Source organism: Cardiocondyla obscurior, linkage group LG14, assembly GCF_019399895.1.
Source record: "Cardiocondyla obscurior isolate alpha-2009 linkage group LG14, Cobs3.1, whole genome shotgun sequence".
NCBI lineage: Eukaryota > Metazoa > Arthropoda > Insecta > Hymenoptera > Formicidae > Cardiocondyla > Cardiocondyla obscurior.
In genome coordinates, this window is record NC_091877.1 from 375,832 (window position 1) to 393,027 (window position 17,196).

The 17,196-nt window shown below is 43.4% G+C and overlaps 3 protein-coding genes across 20 annotated transcripts in view; 2 read left to right on the plus strand and 1 right to left on the minus strand.

Moving 5' to 3' along the window:
• The window catches only part of Pmca (plasma membrane calcium-transporting ATPase 2), a 72,897-nt gene extending 69,009 nt beyond the window's left edge, over positions 1-3,888 (minus strand). For 4 of the 16 annotated variants that reach the window (XM_070666324.1, XM_070666325.1, XM_070666322.1 and 1 more), the window contains exon 1: positions 2,803-3,617. The gene's annotated coding sequence lies outside the window, so the exon portion shown is untranslated. Of the gene's footprint in view, positions 1-2,802; positions 3,619-3,778 lie in introns of those variants that run through there. The other 12 variants (XR_011546626.1, XR_011546627.1, XM_070666326.1 and 9 more) reach the window with 7 other exon arrangements.
• Positions 3,889-5,272: 1,384 nt separating this feature from the next.
• Positions 5,273-8,706, plus strand: LOC139108241 (rhoGEF domain-containing protein gxcJ-like). Its single transcript, XM_070666368.1, has 10 exons — positions 5,273-5,724; positions 5,865-6,042; positions 6,121-6,278; positions 6,387-6,641; positions 6,721-6,776; positions 6,850-7,288; positions 7,366-7,592; positions 7,669-8,030; positions 8,107-8,310; positions 8,375-8,706. The coding sequence occupies exons 2-10, from the start codon at positions 5,962-5,964 to the stop codon at positions 8,489-8,491; spliced, it is 1,899 nt and encodes a 632-aa protein (XP_070522469.1). The 5' UTR covers positions 5,273-5,724; positions 5,865-5,961; the 3' UTR covers positions 8,492-8,706.
• Positions 8,707-8,794: 88 nt separating this feature from the next.
• LOC139108238 (gliomedin) lies at positions 8,795-17,061 on the plus strand. 3 transcript variants are annotated; one of them, XM_070666360.1, is made up of 16 exons: positions 8,795-9,356; positions 10,030-10,316; positions 10,728-10,859; positions 11,458-11,797; positions 12,128-12,172; positions 12,237-12,365; positions 12,479-12,628; positions 12,717-12,845; positions 13,217-13,401; positions 13,603-13,711; positions 14,168-14,386; positions 15,080-15,294; positions 15,485-15,707; positions 15,870-16,065; positions 16,274-16,376; positions 16,437-17,061. In XM_070666360.1, exons 2-16 carry the CDS (start codon positions 10,068-10,070, stop codon positions 16,548-16,550), a joined length of 2,538 nt encoding a protein of 845 aa, XP_070522461.1. In that variant the 5' UTR covers positions 8,795-9,356; positions 10,030-10,067; the 3' UTR covers positions 16,551-17,061. The 3 variants fall into 3 exon arrangements, with proteins under 3 accessions (XP_070522461.1, XP_070522460.1, XP_070522462.1); XM_070666359.1 differs by having other exon boundaries at positions 8,795-10,316; XM_070666361.1 differs by lacking the exon at positions 10,728-10,859 and having other exon boundaries at positions 8,795-10,316.
• Positions 17,062-17,196: the final 135 nt, after the last annotated feature.

A 17,196-nucleotide genomic window follows, 5' to 3' on the forward strand; every position in this document is an offset into this window, starting at 1 on the left:
TTCATCTAGATACCATTTCGTTGCGAAAAATCAATTTCTATTCTCGTATTCAAGATATTCGTGAGAGATGTAACGATAGCGTCAATGTTAACATTAGCCGGGGAGTTCTAGAAAGGCAGAAGTTTAATACTAGTCGACTGGATATGAATCAGTATTTCTGTAGCTCGCCAACTTTTCTTTACCCTAATATGCAAATTTATTGTTCTTTAAAATAATCACGCATTTTCAGCGTCGGGAAAAAATTAAGTACGAGAGAAAAAGAGAGGTTCGAGGGATAAAAAGGGAAAAAATAAGAAAGAGAAAGATAGAAAGAGAATCTCCTTTTTCTTTTTTCCTAGCGTAGCTTGCCCACGGTCGTTTGTATCTCCACCAGTCATCATCTATCATTACGAGTGTTAAAATTTTGCCTGACAGGGCCTCGAGAGATCCATTTCCCCCCCAAGAAACGCTGGCCCGCGATACGTACGTCGTGGACGCGGCCACGGTGATGCTCGAATTTCATCAGCGGGGTGTACGGTAATCCGCCAAACATTTTGATGCCTCGCGACGGGCGGAAAAATAAACGGCGCGTCCCCGCGCGCTCCTGCTAAAATCGCACGGCGAGAAGAGTGAAGGCGCGCGTGCGGTCAGACGCGCGCGGAGTGGTTCAATACCAAATTCCGACCGTCGTCGTCGGGCAGCACCGAAAATAAACTTAACGGTCCCCCAGTTCGGCATTTCCTATCCGGCACAAACGCACGTTTCCCTGTCCTCGTTGTCGTCGGGCGCGCTACCGCGGTTCGCACGTGCGTAATTATTAGCGACCCTCTATCGATTCGTCTCGGGGGCCGGTTTCGTAGCGACGAGCGAACGAACGAACGTACGAACGAACGGACGAACGAATGAACGAAGGAACGAACGAACGAACGAACGAGCGAGCGAGCGGACGAGCGGCTGTCAAAGGTTGGGGTATATTTCCTCGGCAAGTGAGTCTAGGTCACCCGTATACCGGGTCGATACCACGAAAGCGGGACAAAGGCGAGTCTTCGACTGTGCCTCACGCGTATTACAGTCGGAGCTGACCAGAAGCTGGCGGCGCGGCGACCGCGGGGAGAGGGGAGGAGAAAAAAAAAAAAGCTCGGTCTCCGTCTCACCTTGCTTTTTCCAGGGGGTGAGAGTCGCGGGGTGCAAGGGCGGGGGGAGAAGGAGAAGCCACTCTCGCGAGACCTCGCGCCCTTCGGCGGGGATTCTACGCCACCGGAAGCCAACGCGAGAGATTTTATAATGCATGCACGCGACGCGAAGGCGTGGAGAGCCCACGATCGCACCCACGTGAGACACGCGATACACGCGTGTCGTATTAGCTGGCGTTGGCGAGGCTCCGGTCCCTTTTTTTTTTTTTTCGCGAAAATACGGAGGGGCCCTGCGAGAATCGCCGTGCGTTAACTCGCCTCGCGATCGGACGAATGATTTACTTTATATAAGCGATAAGTAAGCGCGGAGACGAAGAGAAAAACCCGGTCGGCCTTTACGCACTTCCGATGTAAAAATCGCGAATGGAAAATTTCTAAAACATTACGTATCGATTAACCCTCCCTCTTTCTTTCTTTCTTCCTCTCGCGGGTGAGATCAGCGTTCACGTTTGCGCCGCGTGACCAGCCGAGGTTTTGGGAGGATTCGGAGGTGTAAAAGCGCTCCGTCGTCCGTCACTCGTCACGGGGATCCGCGAGAGCGGTTCTCTCGGGGTGGGCGACGTCGGAGAGTACCGCGCACCCGGGGATAATGGACGCGGTGGGACATCGCGGCGAATCGCGGCGAGCAAATTTCGCGAGTCTCGTGGCGGCCGCACACCGGTTTACATCCCTAATCGAAAGTCGGTTACCCTCGACAATGCGCCTGCTCGATCCCGGGGCACGCGTCATGCGGGAGACTCACTCTCTCTCTCTCTCTCTCTCTTCCCTCTTTCTCTATCTATCTCTCGCTCTCTCTCGGAGTTCGCTGGCAGGTCTGCTGGCACTCCCGAAATAATGTTCGGAAGAACGGTACAACACGGGGGAGAGGAACACCGACGACGGCAGGGAGAGACGAAGGTCGAGAGGGAGCGGACCGTGATATCCAGAAGAGGAAGATGAGAAAGAAGAAGCGGAACAAGAAACGCCCGGATCGAGCGCGTTACATAATTTTCGTAACTCCACGGAAAAGCGGAGAGGGCGACGCGAGGCTGGTGGGGATGGGGAGTGGACGATGGTCTACGACAACGAGAAGCTTTCCCCCGTGGGTGCCTTCGCGACGGGAGCGAGAAAGAGAAGCGGAAAAGGATAAAAAGAGACAAAAAGACGGAGGCTAAAGGAAGCGAGAAAGGGTGTCCCGCGCGTATGTGAGCGTACGTGTGCGCGAATGAGTAAATGGATGGATGGATAAATGGCACGGGGGTGATAGTAAAAAGAGGGGATGAGCGAGGCGCAAAGAGAAAGAAGAAGAAAGAGAGGAGTAAACACAGTTAAATAGAGATCGCGATAGAGAAGCGAATATATTTAAATGGAAAGAAAACAAAAGGTAGAATATAAAACAGAGGAGTAAAAAGAGAGAAAAAAAAATGAGAGGGATGAGTAAAAAGGGGTAGTGGAAACAGTAGAGGCTTGTATCCTGGTGGGCGGAATGGCGAATCAATCCTTGACGAGGGGAAGGAGCGCACGAGGGTGGCGAGGTTAGAGGAGAGGCACGCGGAGGGGGGAGACGACGACGAAGAGATAGAGGAGGTGAAGGCGACGGTGACGGGGTGGGTGGGGGGTGGCCGCGGCAGTGTGGCGACATACTACTCACCGTGGACGGTGGCGCAAGATGTCTGCGAGGTGTCTCTTCTTCCTCGACGGTGGCAAGAGAGAGGAAAACCCGATGTCACATACGCCGCTTCATCGGGCCACTGTGCTGCCGCTTAATACCACTCCGCGCGGTGCTCCTCGCCCGCCTTCTTCACCTTCTGCCACTAAAAATAAACTCGCTCGCTGTACCGTGCGCTCCTCCGGCTGCCCCCGCGCGCGCTCGCGAACACTCTCCTTCCCTCCACTCACGCACACTCTTCCCCTTCCCCCCTCCCTCCTTTCTCTCTCTCTCTCTTTCTCGCTCTTTTTCTCTCACCCTCTCACTCTTTTTAGCTCTCTTCCTCTCTCTCTTTCTTTCACTCTTTTCCTCTTTCTCTCTTTCTCTTTTTCACTTCGTTCTCTCGTTCTCGCTTCGCGCCTCACGTCTTGTAACGCGACCGACACATTTATCCGCGCTTTCAAGCCGCTCTCTCGGACATTCTCGCGCACCTCTCGCGCTCTCCACGACCGACCAACCACTCGATTCCCTAGAATCGAGGAGGTGCCACTGTGTCGCCACTCGCCGCCGCTTGTCGTCGCTACCACCATCGTCCACCACCACCTTCGTCACCTCCACCAGCAGCCGCGCTGGGACGGTGACGGCGAGGATGGCGCGCCGATGGCGACTCGACGACGTGCTGGGAGAGATGTCGATCCGCCGGGCTCAGTAGTAATGAATTCCACCGGAAATGCGAAGATGCGAGAAGGGGTGGGCGAGAACGAACGAGAGAAAATCGTAGCGCACTCTGCTCTCCTTGAATAACCAAAGAGAGAAAGAGAGAGAGAGAGTAAAGAGGAGGGAAGGGCGATTCGCGAGAACGAGGCGAAGACAACGGGAAGTCGAAACACGCGCGCCACGCACTCGCGACGGTGCGGTCGATTATCCGTTTCGTATTCCGCGCGCACGCACCCACGCACGCACGCACGTAAGTTCTTACCCCGAAGGGGTGCCACTGTCGTCGTGCCGAGAGCGCGGGACTGTCGCGCTCGCGGCGCTCTTCAGTTCCTCGTGGTCTCGTCGGACCTTCCTCCCACTCTGCTGGTGGTATCGACTGCGCCGGCGGCGACGGCGACGACGCGACGACGGCGATGGCTCGCGGCGGCGACGGCGGCGGCGGCGACGGCGGCGGTGCGGGACGGCCTTTTCTCCTTGATACCTCTTTTCATATAGGCAAGGCCGCAGCGCCGATCACCGCTGTCCGATAGCTCACGATGGTAGCGCGCGTTACCGCTGGTAGCGACCGGCGAACCGCGACGGCGGCATCCGCGCATCGACGACGACGATTATGAACGACGAGCGGACAACGAGGTGGGACGAGGGACACGAGACTAACACCGCGACGACGACAACGATTATACTCCGGTTCAACTCCGCTTCCCGCTGCGCTCCCGCTTGCGGGCGGCCCGTCTACTCTGCCTGTCTCGCTGCCGTGCCGCCGATTGTATGCGCGCGCACCTCCGCGACACGTACGTCCACTACGGGTCCGTCTGTCTCTTTCTCACTTCGTGGTTTAACGTGTGTCACGCGCGCTCGTGTGCTGATTACGTGTATGCGTGTCGCGTGTCCGAAGACGGGCTGGGATCGAGAAAGAGAAGGAGAGAGATAGAGAGAGAGAGAGAGAGAAAGAAACCGGCGAAGAGAGAACGAAAGGTAGACAGAGTAACCGAGAAGAAGGTACAGGAACGAAGGAAAGAAAAGAAAGAAAGAAAGAGAGAGAAATAGAAGAGAAGGAAATGAGAAACGCGGATGGAAAAGCGCGCGAGGGTGACTCGGGGCTACTTTCAGCCTGCTCGAGATTGGGCTGCGAGGTTAGCTTCGACCAGTCAACGGTACCACGGTCGCCGTCAGACTGCCGTGCCTAAATCGAGGAGAGCCGCGCACACACATACACGTATCGAGCACGCCTCCTTACATCCCGTCAGTTCGCGCCTCCTCTGCCCCCCGTGGCTTTCTCGCCCCCGAACCGCTTCCAACCTTGTGACCCACTACCCCCGTCGTCGCGCTGTCCGCCACCCCCGCGACCTGGCAGTTTCAAGAACGCGGTTTCGCGGTTTCCTCTGCCCGACACCTGAATCCAATTACCGAGTCGCGCAACGAAAATCACTCCGAAATAACCGAACTTTCATTCAATCGTTACCCGCGATTCATCGACACGAAGCATCTTCGAGAGAACGTCGGGCCGTAATTTAGCGCGATCCGTTGAAACGCGATTTTTTTATCCCGTCGCGACGCATGCGTATTATTTTCACGCTTCCCGTCTAATTTCTGAATCCGAGGCTGGACTTCAGCAACGAGATGAAAGCCCCGATCGCTACTACAGGCAGAACATTTTTTTCTCGCCTCTCTCTCTCTCTCCCTCACACTCATTCTTTTTATTTCTTCCCGAAAACAATGTATAGAAATGATTTACTTACTATTCGTTAATTAAAACAGTCGGAATCCAAAGAGAAATCATCCTGCACTGAATGTAACCCGACGCGACGTTAGGAAGCCGTGCACCTCAAGTGGAGAAATATTCCGCACTAACGTGAAGTAAAGGATTCAAATTTCGAAGATGCTAATTGGCCGAGCGGCCATCATGCCATCGTGATTCTATGGAGCGCGAGGAACATTATAGGCTGAAAGTGACGCTAGCGTCGCGTCCGCGAATGATCGGCAACTCCAATGCCTCTGGCGGTGCACCATTGCAGTAACTACTCTCAACTGCACGTCCGTGGAACTGTATTGTTGTTAGGTTAAGAAAGTTTTCTAAACCTTTCTCCTAATTAAACGATTACATTCGCACGAATTCGCGAAAGCAACAGATTGAACGAGATACTTCGGTGTAGCAGCCCTTCTCTCATTTTATCATTTGGATTTATACGCGTTTTCGACGCTACTAAGGTGACGAACCTACGATGCATTTCACCTACTTTTTTTCTTGTTTCGTGTAATCATTAAGGAATATATAAACGGGTCACTGATTGCCTCAACCTCACGGACGATTTTTCTTTTTAAATATACGTCGCTTTATCACTTTTCAGATAGTGTGGTCGGTGACAAAGTAATTCTAGAAGCAGTGATTTGCAGTAAATTTATGATTCCTGCACGATTTGCGACATTCGTGAGATCACGACAAAAATGGTTACGATACAAGACATTGGTTTACAGCTTACAAAGCCAATAAAAGAGATAGCACAATGGAACTTTCCCTTTTCCCAGGTATGCTAGTAAAAATACTTGTCACAGTGAAGCAATATATATGTATATAATTTAATAAGATTTTTTATATTGTTGCAGACTTTGGAAAAATATTACTCTTTATTTAATAACACATGCAGTAGAAGTTTTGGTGAAGCTGGTCTTGTTTTACAAAATTCTACAGCAGTATATGTGCACAGACTTGATTCTCTGTGGGATAAAACAGAATATTGTAGAAATATATTGACAGAGCACGAGTAAGTTATATTTTAAAAAATGCAACAACAGAAAAAAAATCTTTTAATTTGCTGATTAATTAAAAATTAATTGTTTGAAGTTATACATTTGAAATAATATTTTTTTAGAGAAGAAGAAGAAGCTCCAAAGAGTCCTACTAAGAGAAGGAACAGAAAGAATTTTGAAAACTTTTCGAAATTTAAAACTATCAACTTTGAAGAAGAAGTAGAAAAAAATATTGACATTAAAAAAAATGTAAAGCATGATTTTGTTAAATTAAAAACCCGTAGATTTACTCAATTAGAAAAAGGTATTGCTCAACACATCTCTATTGATATTTATGATATAAATGGAGAAGTTATCGGTAAAAAATATGATTTTCGGTAAGTGTCATTTCTTATATTAAAATAACTGAATTTCGTTGTACTTGAATACGTTGCATCATGACATAATTTATTACAGATGCAATCAAAGTATAAGTATGGACGGTATGTTAGTGGACGAGTTTGCTCCTCAAGGTATAGAATTAGTTAAAAATTTATTTACGATTTAATTGAGCATCTCTTATTATATTCATTATTTGCGTTTTAGATTTTTATTGCAGTGATGTTTCTACTAACGCATTGATATCAGAATCTTCTACATGCAACAATAACGAAACTGTTAATACTAGCACTGAATTTGAAAGAGACTATGATTCGGCGGATGAAGAAGTTTCTGATTTGATTACGTCTTTGGAGTCGAGCCAACAAAATATCTCTTTATTAAAATCTAGTAAGAGCTCGCCTGTCAAAACGCCAACGAATATTTCAAGCAATAGCTGCCACGATACGAATTTGACCAGTACTCCAAAGACATGTTCAAATGCACTCGATGAAACAAATTCGCAGACTATAACTAATATGGACAATACTATCTCGTTGAATAATAATAATATGGAAAATCAATGCTTAAATAATAGTATTGAAAGCATAGATATCGGGAGTTTATTAGACAGCCCTCCCGAATCAGTAAATTCAAAAGAAAGAGGGTATACTTTTATTATTTGTAATATTACTTTTATTTAATAAAATTTAATGTATTAAAATTTCGAAATTACTGTTTCAGAACTTCGTCAATGGATGATTTAACATCATTAAACGATGCAAATGAAAATTTAACGAATGCCAATTTTGCCAATTCCAAAGAAAATGTTCCTTTAAATAAAAACAAAAAAAGTAAAATATTGGAGCAATCAATTTTAAAAACCAAATCAAAGTTGAAGCAAAAACAAATTAAAATATGTAAAAAACCAAAAACGAAAAGAAATCTTAGTTTGGAGAATTCTAAAAAAGGTAAATCCGTTGTAATTTATTTTAAAATTATTCGTCGACATATTTATTAATCTATATTAAATAAAAAAATTTTCAGATAAGCAAAATATGTTAATGAAAAACGTAAATGAATGTATAAAGTTTATACGAAAGCAAGATCCTTTGAAATACAAAGACGTGACAAATACAGATTCAGATTTTTTAGGATTTCAATTAAGCGATAATAAAAAATCAAAGGAAAATATTAATAAGAATGTAATACCAAATGTCGAAAATAATATATCGTCTTTAATAGACGATGTAACGATGAATGTTAACGATAACGCAACAGCTTTAATCGATGCCGAGTTTTCAGAGGTTTATAGTCCAAACTCTTTTGATGGTCCTACGGACATGTTATCTCCGCGCGAAAGTTTTTGTGACATTTGGTTTCAATCAGACTCGCCGCATTGCTTGTCGGTAAGTTGATTAGCAATTAATAAGATAGATAAAGAAAACTCTGGTTATAAAGTAATAAAATAAATCGCAATTTTAGGAGAGTGTTAACAAGTGGCACGAAATGATGCAGCCTAAGTTGGACGACGCTGAAAAAAGATCGACGTTTTGCATTCGTGATTACGGATCTCGAATTATAAAGAGTTTGAAGACTAGTCGTAAACGAAGAGTTAGCTTCGATGAGATTATACAAAACGAAGGTTCTTGCGAGGTGGCCAGATATTTTCTGGCGTCATTAGACTTGGTAAGAAGAATATTTTTTTGTGAGAAGAAACGTGAGTAATTAATTTTTTTTTAATTGTTCACAGGCTTCAAAGTACAACATAAACATAAATGCAACAGAAAATCCTGAATACAATATAGAAATTGCTCTATGTGAAGATAGGCAATGTCCAAGTACTAGCGAAACTGATTCGCACGATTAACGATTAATTGCGTAATATAAGTTATAATTACTGTAAATAAATGTATATGCATATATATATATATTATGTATATTATACATGAAAATCGATTTACATGTACTTATGTAAATCCTAAGAAGACTCTGTACTGTGATATTATTCAGCTATCAAAAGGTCCACGAATCCTTTGATAAAAAGACCAATCCATTAAAGTATTAAATATTTTTTTCACAGAATACCGCCTCCTTATTTTTCCGCCCCGAGCGCCAAGCTACAATTACAGATTCATATGGAATAATAATTGCACGACTCATTGGAAATCTATACATCTCCCGTGAAGTACGGAGTCTCGATTTAACTACCGTCGAGCGGTAATTCGGCCGCTGGCCGAAGCTGTAACGAGGCGTTACGCGAGAGAGAGAGGCTGTTACAGCGACTGTAGCGTAAAATCGATTCTTTTTCTCTTCCCTTTTTTTTAATTAAGACTGGAACGCATCCCATTGACACGCGCTCGGGTGTAACTGTGGCGTCGAACAAAACGGAACGTGCATTCACGAACGTGCGGTGCCCCGGCTGTCGGCGCACACCACGAAGCCACGCATGTCCCACACGTGCAATGTATGACAATTGGCCGCGCTGTAATACACAGAGAAATGCTCACGCATGCGTCTCGTCGGAGCCGAGCCGACGACGGCACACCGGCTCACAGTTTATATATTAGTTTACATTAGGACAGACGGATACCGCAAACCGCCGTGTAAACTGTAATTTTCGATTACGCGACCGCGAGCGTGATTCCCGCACGCGCTGAGAGAACTACGGAGGCTGCGTCGCGCTGCATGTGTAAAATTAAAAAAAAGGGAACATAAATCTTTAAGCATAAACTGTGAGTATTTTATTTTTTATTTTTTTTTTTTCAGTGGCAAGTGCTGCGAAAGGACGATTTGGAAAAGTTTACGGAATAAAAGAAAAAAAAAAAAAAGAAAAAAGGAAATTAACGTTAGATCGGTGATCGAGTGTTGCGGGCGAACGGCAGAGCGACGGAGGAGACGTGAACGTGCGACGCGCGGATGTTGCAGAAGTTTAATATATAGTCAATTCCGCTTGATAGTAACCAATCAGACGGCACAGATCTATGTGCTTCTCTTCCCCCGATCTCTCTTCTCCTGCGGTGCACCAGAGATATCCAATTGAAATAGTTGCGCTCTGCCGCGCGCCGCGTCTTCGTGCTAATATACACGTCGGCGTGTTGTCGCCTCGCACATTCGTGCAACGCACCCGCTTACGTTATTAACCAGAAATAATAACTCTAGTAAAACCGATCGAGTGACTTAATTAAATAATTTGAAAAGTCCCAACCCTTTCTTTGTCTCACCCCCATCGACGCGTCTCTCTGGCTCGCTCGGTCTTAATTAAAAAAAACAAAAAATAAAAAGAAAAAAAAAAGAGAAAAGAAAGAAAGAAAGAAATCTAGAATTTCCATTAGCTTTTCAATTACTCACTTGCATTTTTGTTGAATTTACGGTAATTTGCCGCGATGCGAGAACGGTTTTTTTCAGGCGCGACTTTTCAGAGGAGTGAAACCACGTCTGTCAACATGAACAGCAAGAGTGCATTACTAGTTCAACGGTGGATGCTGCAGCCGCGCGTGTTGCTCGTTCTCATTTTGCTGCAATTTATCATTCAGTTTTTCGCGTCTGTCTATCTGTATAAGTACGTTACGAACGTGGAGAGCGATCTCCGTCGAATAAAAAGCCAGTACCAGCCGGAGGCGATTCCGCGACGAAGACGCAGCAGCGCGCTGCCGACCGCCGAAGACAATGCCGTTTCGGATTTGTCCAGCCGGGTATGTATGTATATACACAGCTGGGAAGAGTTCTTCGCAAAGATGAAGGAAATCAACACGAATCTAATTTTCATTTTTAAATTCTCGCTCTCTAAACGGAGAGAACTTTTTGACATTTTAAATTACCTCGTATTGATCCTCGCAACGAAAATAGAAGACGTTGCGATATATCAAAGTTTCATGCAATTATATCAGCCACACGAAATGAAGAACGTAGGGGGGAGGAAAAAAAAGAAGAAAATTATTTCAAAAGTTCGCGGACGAAAGAAATTTCGTTTTCTTAAATCCCCGGCGTTTAATTTTCTCGAGATCTCCTAAGCGCGGGAGCTTTGACTCCCAATTTAATTTCTCGAGGGTATCTCAAATCTTCTCCCTTAATATCGCGGAATTGCTCGGGCCGCTCGGTTGCAGATCCGAGATGACAAGGAGATACAAGGTACAAAGAAGGTAACCGCCTCCCCGATGGTATCCGGCTCCGCGTCTTCGCCAACGGTGGCCGGAGGTCAGGACTGGGTCTGGTTTAACGCCGACACACGAATACAAGTCAGTTCTCAGTGATTGTTAGAACTAGTTACCTGTTTCGCGATACATCCTCTCTGAATACTCTCCTCAAACTTGCCGAGTGTTGTCGCGATGTTCCTCAACGAGTTCCACGACGAGCGTCTACATAGAACATCCCGTATGTAGAAGATACTCGGAGATAGCTCTGCTAAGTATCTGTTACACCCATTTTCCCTATTAAAATAATGATGCTGAAATAACGTCGTTAAAATAACGCCACTAAAATAACGATAACGCTCGTGCAAATATGGACGCATTACTTTTATTAATTTAACACGAATTGAACTTGATAAGAAAATTAAGCACCGCTTAAGGCCCTGTTTATTTTATTTTTAAAATAAAAATTATTATTCACGCGCTACTCTTTTTTTTTTTTTATTTTAATATTTTATTTAAACATTCGAAAATAACTCAAGGCTCTAAAAGTATACAACTAAAATACTTGCGGAGAATCGGGTCGCGGAAATATTTCAACGCAGCAGAGACGTTCTGCGTTTTTAGAAATTTTAATATAAGACAGACACTCACAGTTTTTATAACCAGATTGAATATTCTTCAGATTCGTTTATTTACGTTCCAGTACGATGTGATCGAGAAGTTTTGCCGTTCGTCCACGAAGTATTGTCCGTCTAGTCCGCCAGGATTACCTGGTGCGCCAGGAACTCCAGGTCCACCTGGAGAACCAGGCTTGCCGGGCATCCCGGGGATGGACGGCCCGAAAGGACCACCGGGTCATCCCGGTGCCAGAGGGTCTAAGGGTGACATCGGGCCACCAGGCTTTGACGGTAGGGATGGGGTACCCGGTGAACCCGGCTTGGACGGTATTCCCGGTAGAAGTGGCCTGGACGGCGTACCAGGAAGCAACGGCAAGCCGGGGATGAACGGACTGCCGGGGCTGCCCGGAAGAAACGGAACAGACGGTACGTAGAATTATTTCACAATGGTATATATTTCAATCGAAGGTTTAACGTGGCTAGAGACGCGAGTGGCAAAAATTAATTAGAGACCTTTCTTTCTTTTTAATTATTTTGGTTTCTCATAAATATTTTCGTAATTAAATATTTTATAATGCTTGTTAACAATAGTAGTTTATACATTTTATTATTCAATTTTATATTAATTAATATTGAAACTTTAACTTCGAACATTTTTAATGTTTAATTTATGTTATGTCGCGGGCATGTAGCAAAATCACATTTATTTTAATATTTTACAGGTAAATGATTGATTAATATTTTTTATTTTTTCAGGGAGACCAGGTCAAATGGGTCCTCAAGGACCACCAGGACCTCACGGTAAGTAACGATACTATCCTCGGTTATTCCTTCATTTCGTTTATTTTCCCTTAATTTACTTTAGGAGACGTAGGCCAACCTGGTCCTCCAGGAGCACCGGGAAAAGATGGGAAGCCGGGCATACAAGCGTACAAAGTAAACATTCATGATTACAACAACGAAAATGACATATTAATACCACCATCCATCGCAGGTAAAGATTACTGTCTTAATTGTTTTCGCGAAATTATTTTGTAATTTTTTTTATTGCAATTTTATGCACGTTCCACGATTGGCGTTACGATTTTCGAACATTGGATATTTCAGAGATCACGCCACCGTTAAATACAAGTAACATGATTTCTGTGCAAGAGGGAAATAAAATACGGCTGAAATGTACAGCGAGTGGGAAGCCACAACCTGTTATACAATGGACGAAAATAGACGGCTCCATGATACCCATGGGTCCCTGGCATGGTATGAACGGACTCTTTAACTCTCTTTAATAAGCTGCGAGCGGATAAAACGGGATTAACAAACATTCCCATAAATCTTACGACTTTAGTGAACTCTGTTACGGGCCATACGTTTAACATCAGCGTTGTGACCCGGGAACACATGGGCGAGTACGCTTGCAACGCTGATAATGGAATATTTCCAGCGAAGACCAAGAGGTTCAAACTTCAAGTCAAATGTAAGCTTGTTACAAATTAAAATTAAATTAAAAAGAAATAAAATGTGTATATAAAAAAAATTTTTATATATAAATATAATAGCATACACATTTTATTTGATAATTTAAAAGATTTTAAAGCTATTACATAAAATATTTTAAGTATCACATTTCACGTTACTTATAATATATTTCATTCACATGCAAGAAAAAGCTTCAAGTCTATGAATTAAAAAAAAAAAAAAAAAAAAATGTATTTTTTCGCGCATCTGTAAAATAACGTGTCTGTATTGTTCGGGTTTTGATATTATTAGAATAACTTCGAAAGAACTAGGTTCGCTCGAATCGATAAGCACAGATGTGGGTAGAATTGATAATCGATCGCGTTCCAGTTCCGCCGTTTATTCGTATACGCAACCGAGTGGTACTTGTGCGAAACCAAAATCCAGCGACATTGGAATGCGATGTGGAAGGCTTTCCCGAGCCAGTGGTGCATTGGGAGCGTAGCGACGGCCGCCGCTTGAAAATGTCGGATAAGTACAGAACGGAGGTTTACGACAGACGCGATAATTACAAGGTAACCGGTCAAACCTGTCTCTATGGACTTTCCCCGAATTCGCGTAATATCGATTTCCATATGATTATCTTCGAGTCCTTTTTTTCATATCAACGAAAGTGTTTTGCATTTTTCGTTACATAAAATGTCGATAATAAATTGTTCCCACGGTACGTTGGCAACAAATAAGGTTTCTTACGATACGTGAACTATTCTGAAAAGCTCAAGATGAAGCTGAGAATCGCGAGGGTGACGCCGTCGGATCACGGGACTTACTACTGCGTGGCGAAAAACGACTTTGACACCGTCAAAGGAGCTTTCACGGTAAACGGTTCGTTTCACTCGTACTATCTCGCATCTAATTGCATTGATATAACGAAGAACTATCATGAACAACTATTACGGAACTATTAATTAATTACAACGCGAAGGATATAGAAGCAAGACCCCGAACTTGATACGAACATATATACTGCTATTACTTCGCGTTATCTCGTAATGTCGTATTATAAGACAAAGCTCGTCACTTCTGATGCGATCTTTAAACGATATAAGAAATTAAATATTAATATAATCCAATTAATACAAATTCTCGCAAACGAAAAGCACGTATGTCTTCTATATCTATCCGTTCCCAATTTTTGAGATTTTATGAGGAAAAAAAAAGTCTAAGAAATTCAATTTCTTTCAATTAATTTAGTATTTTTTTTTTTTTAATCTTAAGATTTGCCCTTAAATATTAATTCTCCTATCGAACTTTTTAATTGATGGTAATGAATATTGTTAGACGATATAAAAGACGTCGAGAAAAATAAGCTGGGGAAGGACGAGCATGTAACGTACGGCCACCCGATGCCAATGAGCGTCGACCAGGAGCAGGAATTGTGCGCACCGCAAGAAACTTGTAAGACTTGTCTAAAATGCACCTACACGGACCCAATGGACCAAGTCCACGCTCAACCGTTGAGCGTTATTAATAATACGCGGCCACCACCACGGCTAGCCGGTACGTTTAATCAATTCTAACTAACGTATTCCAACAGCGTTCTTGCACAGGGTCGATCAATTAATTTCAAAAGATGGAGGTGCAAAGCTGCGATGTAAATGCATATATAACGTAACCATTCTACGAGTATATACAAATGTAATATACATAAATCAGTCTACAAATCCAGCGAGGTCGGATGACGCTTGTTGAAAACTTTGGTCAATCGATCCGACGTATAAATGAAACAATAAAAAAAAAAATAGACAACGCGAAACGGAAAGGATCTCTACGGAATGAATTTTTCAAAGTGTCGTTCATAAATGTGTTAAACGCATCTGATTTAATTTCAACGAAAGAGACGAAAAAAAAAACTGCAAAATTGATTTTAAAACGAATGTATTTAATATTCGTTTAGCATTTTATTAATCAATTTTACATGAGTGGCACCTTTTTCGTGATTTAACTTTTATCTACCTTCGCTATACATATACAATAGTGTACATAGCGATGGGGTCAAGTACACAGTCGAGAACTGCATTAATGACTGAAGGATCGCAATATCGCGGAAGTTTACGCAATTAACGAACTGGCGGCACTCCCCGTCAAACACGAACCCTGGAATACCGCGAGTAAAAAACAAGCTCTTTCGACGCGAACTCCCCCTCAACTTGGAGACTCGAAAGTTAATAACCAACGTTGGTAAATTCGCAGAGGGCTTCATAGAGGCAATAGGAAAACCGGTGCTGAAAGGGAACGATCACTACGGAAGCTGGATGCACGACGCGTCTTCCGGTAACGATATCATACCCGACAAACTTTGGGTTACACGTCACAACGAAACGTCCTACATTTATGAATACAAGTCGAAGGAATACTTCAAGAACAACACCGTGACCAAAGACCTAAAACTACCCTATCCTTTCCAGGTTGGTGGGCTTAAAAATAACATATCTAATTATAGTTTGCGCCACTCTCGGAAAATTTTTAATAACTGATAACGATAAAATAAGAGGGTGATTTTTATTTTTTTATATTTTTTTCCTTTCTTTCTTTTTTTTTTTTTAATCAACGAGAAGGAACTGGAGAATTAAAACTACGATCGACGTTCTCTTTTAGGGCAACGAACACGTGGTCTACGACAAATCGTTTTTCTATAATCCCATTAATCGACCATCGGTCCTTCGATACGATCTGGAGAGAGATATATTCTCGGATCGCCATCGGTGTAACGAATTCAAAAATGATTGCGAGATAGAGCTCCCATGCTTGGAGCTCGACGGCCGTAACCATCTTTACGCACGGAATATCACTTATACGGATTTCAATGTGGATGAAAACGGTAAAACCAGCAACGGGACGAAAATAATATATTTCGCGCTCGTTACGAATTAAAGTAGAATAATTAAATGTATTGAAATATTTAGAGCGCCGCGAAAATTGAATAACATAATTAATAATGTTTAAAATATGTATTGATACACGACGCGAAACATTTCTGCAGGTTTGTGGGTCATTTATCCGTCATCGGACAATTGCAACGGTAAAAATACTATCGTTGCGAAAATCGATCCCGTTAAAATGGCCATTCAGTACGCGTGGAACATCAGCATCGATCATCGTCGATTCGAGGAGATGTTTATTGCGGGAGGCGTGCTTTACGCTATACGCAGCATCACCGACGACACCATGGAGATACGGTAACGCGAATGATCGATCTCTCTGAAAGTCACGATCGCATGAGGCATAAATATCTCGTGAAACTTGCAACACTTGATTTTCAAGATCTCGATAATCCGCGATATCTATTTTTAATTCCACCGCCGCGTCGTGCCTTTATTTCCATTAGCTGTAATCGCGAACGTCGCGTGGTGCCGTTATCTAATCACATTTGATCGGCGTCCGTAGATTCGCCTTCGATCTTTACAAAAATGCGACGGTGGAGGTAAACTTGTCTTTCACGAACCCGTATCACAAGACCACGGCAGTCAGTTACAATCATAAGACCAAGGTACGTTGCCTATTACCATTCTGTCGCATTGCATTTGAGCATCCATATCGCTTTTTTCAGGAGCTCTACACATGGAACAAAGGCCACCGGCTGGCCTATCCCGTGAAATGGCAAGAGGCGACCGAGAAGGAATTGTCCCCGCGACATACGCGCATATCGCGAAGAAACGCGTAGAAGCATCGTTAATCGCTACGTGAACGCTAATTAAATAAGTTTGACGTGTAACGAGTTATCCCTTTTTCGAGTCTCCTCGAGCGCGTATTTATCTTGTAACACATATTGAAAATAAAACAATTTAAACAAAATTACTAAAAAACGATGTTGCAATTAATTTTTTACCTGTCATTATCATACTTCCTTATAGTCATTATAATTCCTTATAATATATCTAATATTTGATCTATATATAATAGTAGCTATCACTGTCTAGTGTATCACAATAACGCAGATAACATCTTATTTATAGCCTTGCATTAATTAAATCTTGCATAAGTGCTGTTTTCAGTAGGTCGAGAACAATTATTAATTGTACAAATCTAATACTCAGTGACTCACGTCCTGCTGTATTTTCGCAGTTACGATAATTCGCGAAATAAAAGCGACGGCTGATTTTCAGCCCTTCCCCTTTCGCGTATCCGAGAGCGCTATAAAACGCTTTGAAACACGACGATTAGAATCGGGTAATACGATATAATTGAAATGTCCTGTGTGACACGGCAATACGCTGTACTCCTACTATTTTGACAGAGGCATGGTAGGAGAACCGCGAGCAAGCACAAGTGCTGTTGCAAAACTACACGGTCATAACCGCGGTCCAAAC

Bases quoted from the DNA above. Each gene is read 5' to 3' on its own strand.
- LOC139108241 (XM_070666368.1), top strand. From the start codon at position 5,962: ATGGTTACGATACAAGACATTGGTTTACAGCTTACAAAGCCAATAAAA. The intron at 6,043-6,120 runs GTATGCTAGTAA...ATATTGTTGCAG, and splicing joins GGAACTTTCCCTTTTCCCAG to ACTTTGGAAAAATATTACTC. The intron at 7,289-7,365 runs GTATACTTTTAT...TTACTGTTTCAG, and splicing joins GTAAATTCAAAAGAAAGAGG to AACTTCGTCAATGGATGATT.
- LOC139108238 (XM_070666359.1), top strand. From the start codon at position 10,008: ATGCGAGAACGGTTTTTTTCAGGCGCGACTTTTCAGAGGAGTGAAACC. The intron at 10,860-11,457 runs GTCAGTTCTCAG...TTTACGTTCCAG, and splicing joins ACGCCGACACACGAATACAA to TACGATGTGATCGAGAAGTT. The intron at 11,798-12,127 runs GTACGTAGAATT...TTATTTTTTCAG, and splicing joins CGGAAGAAACGGAACAGACG to GGAGACCAGGTCAAATGGGT.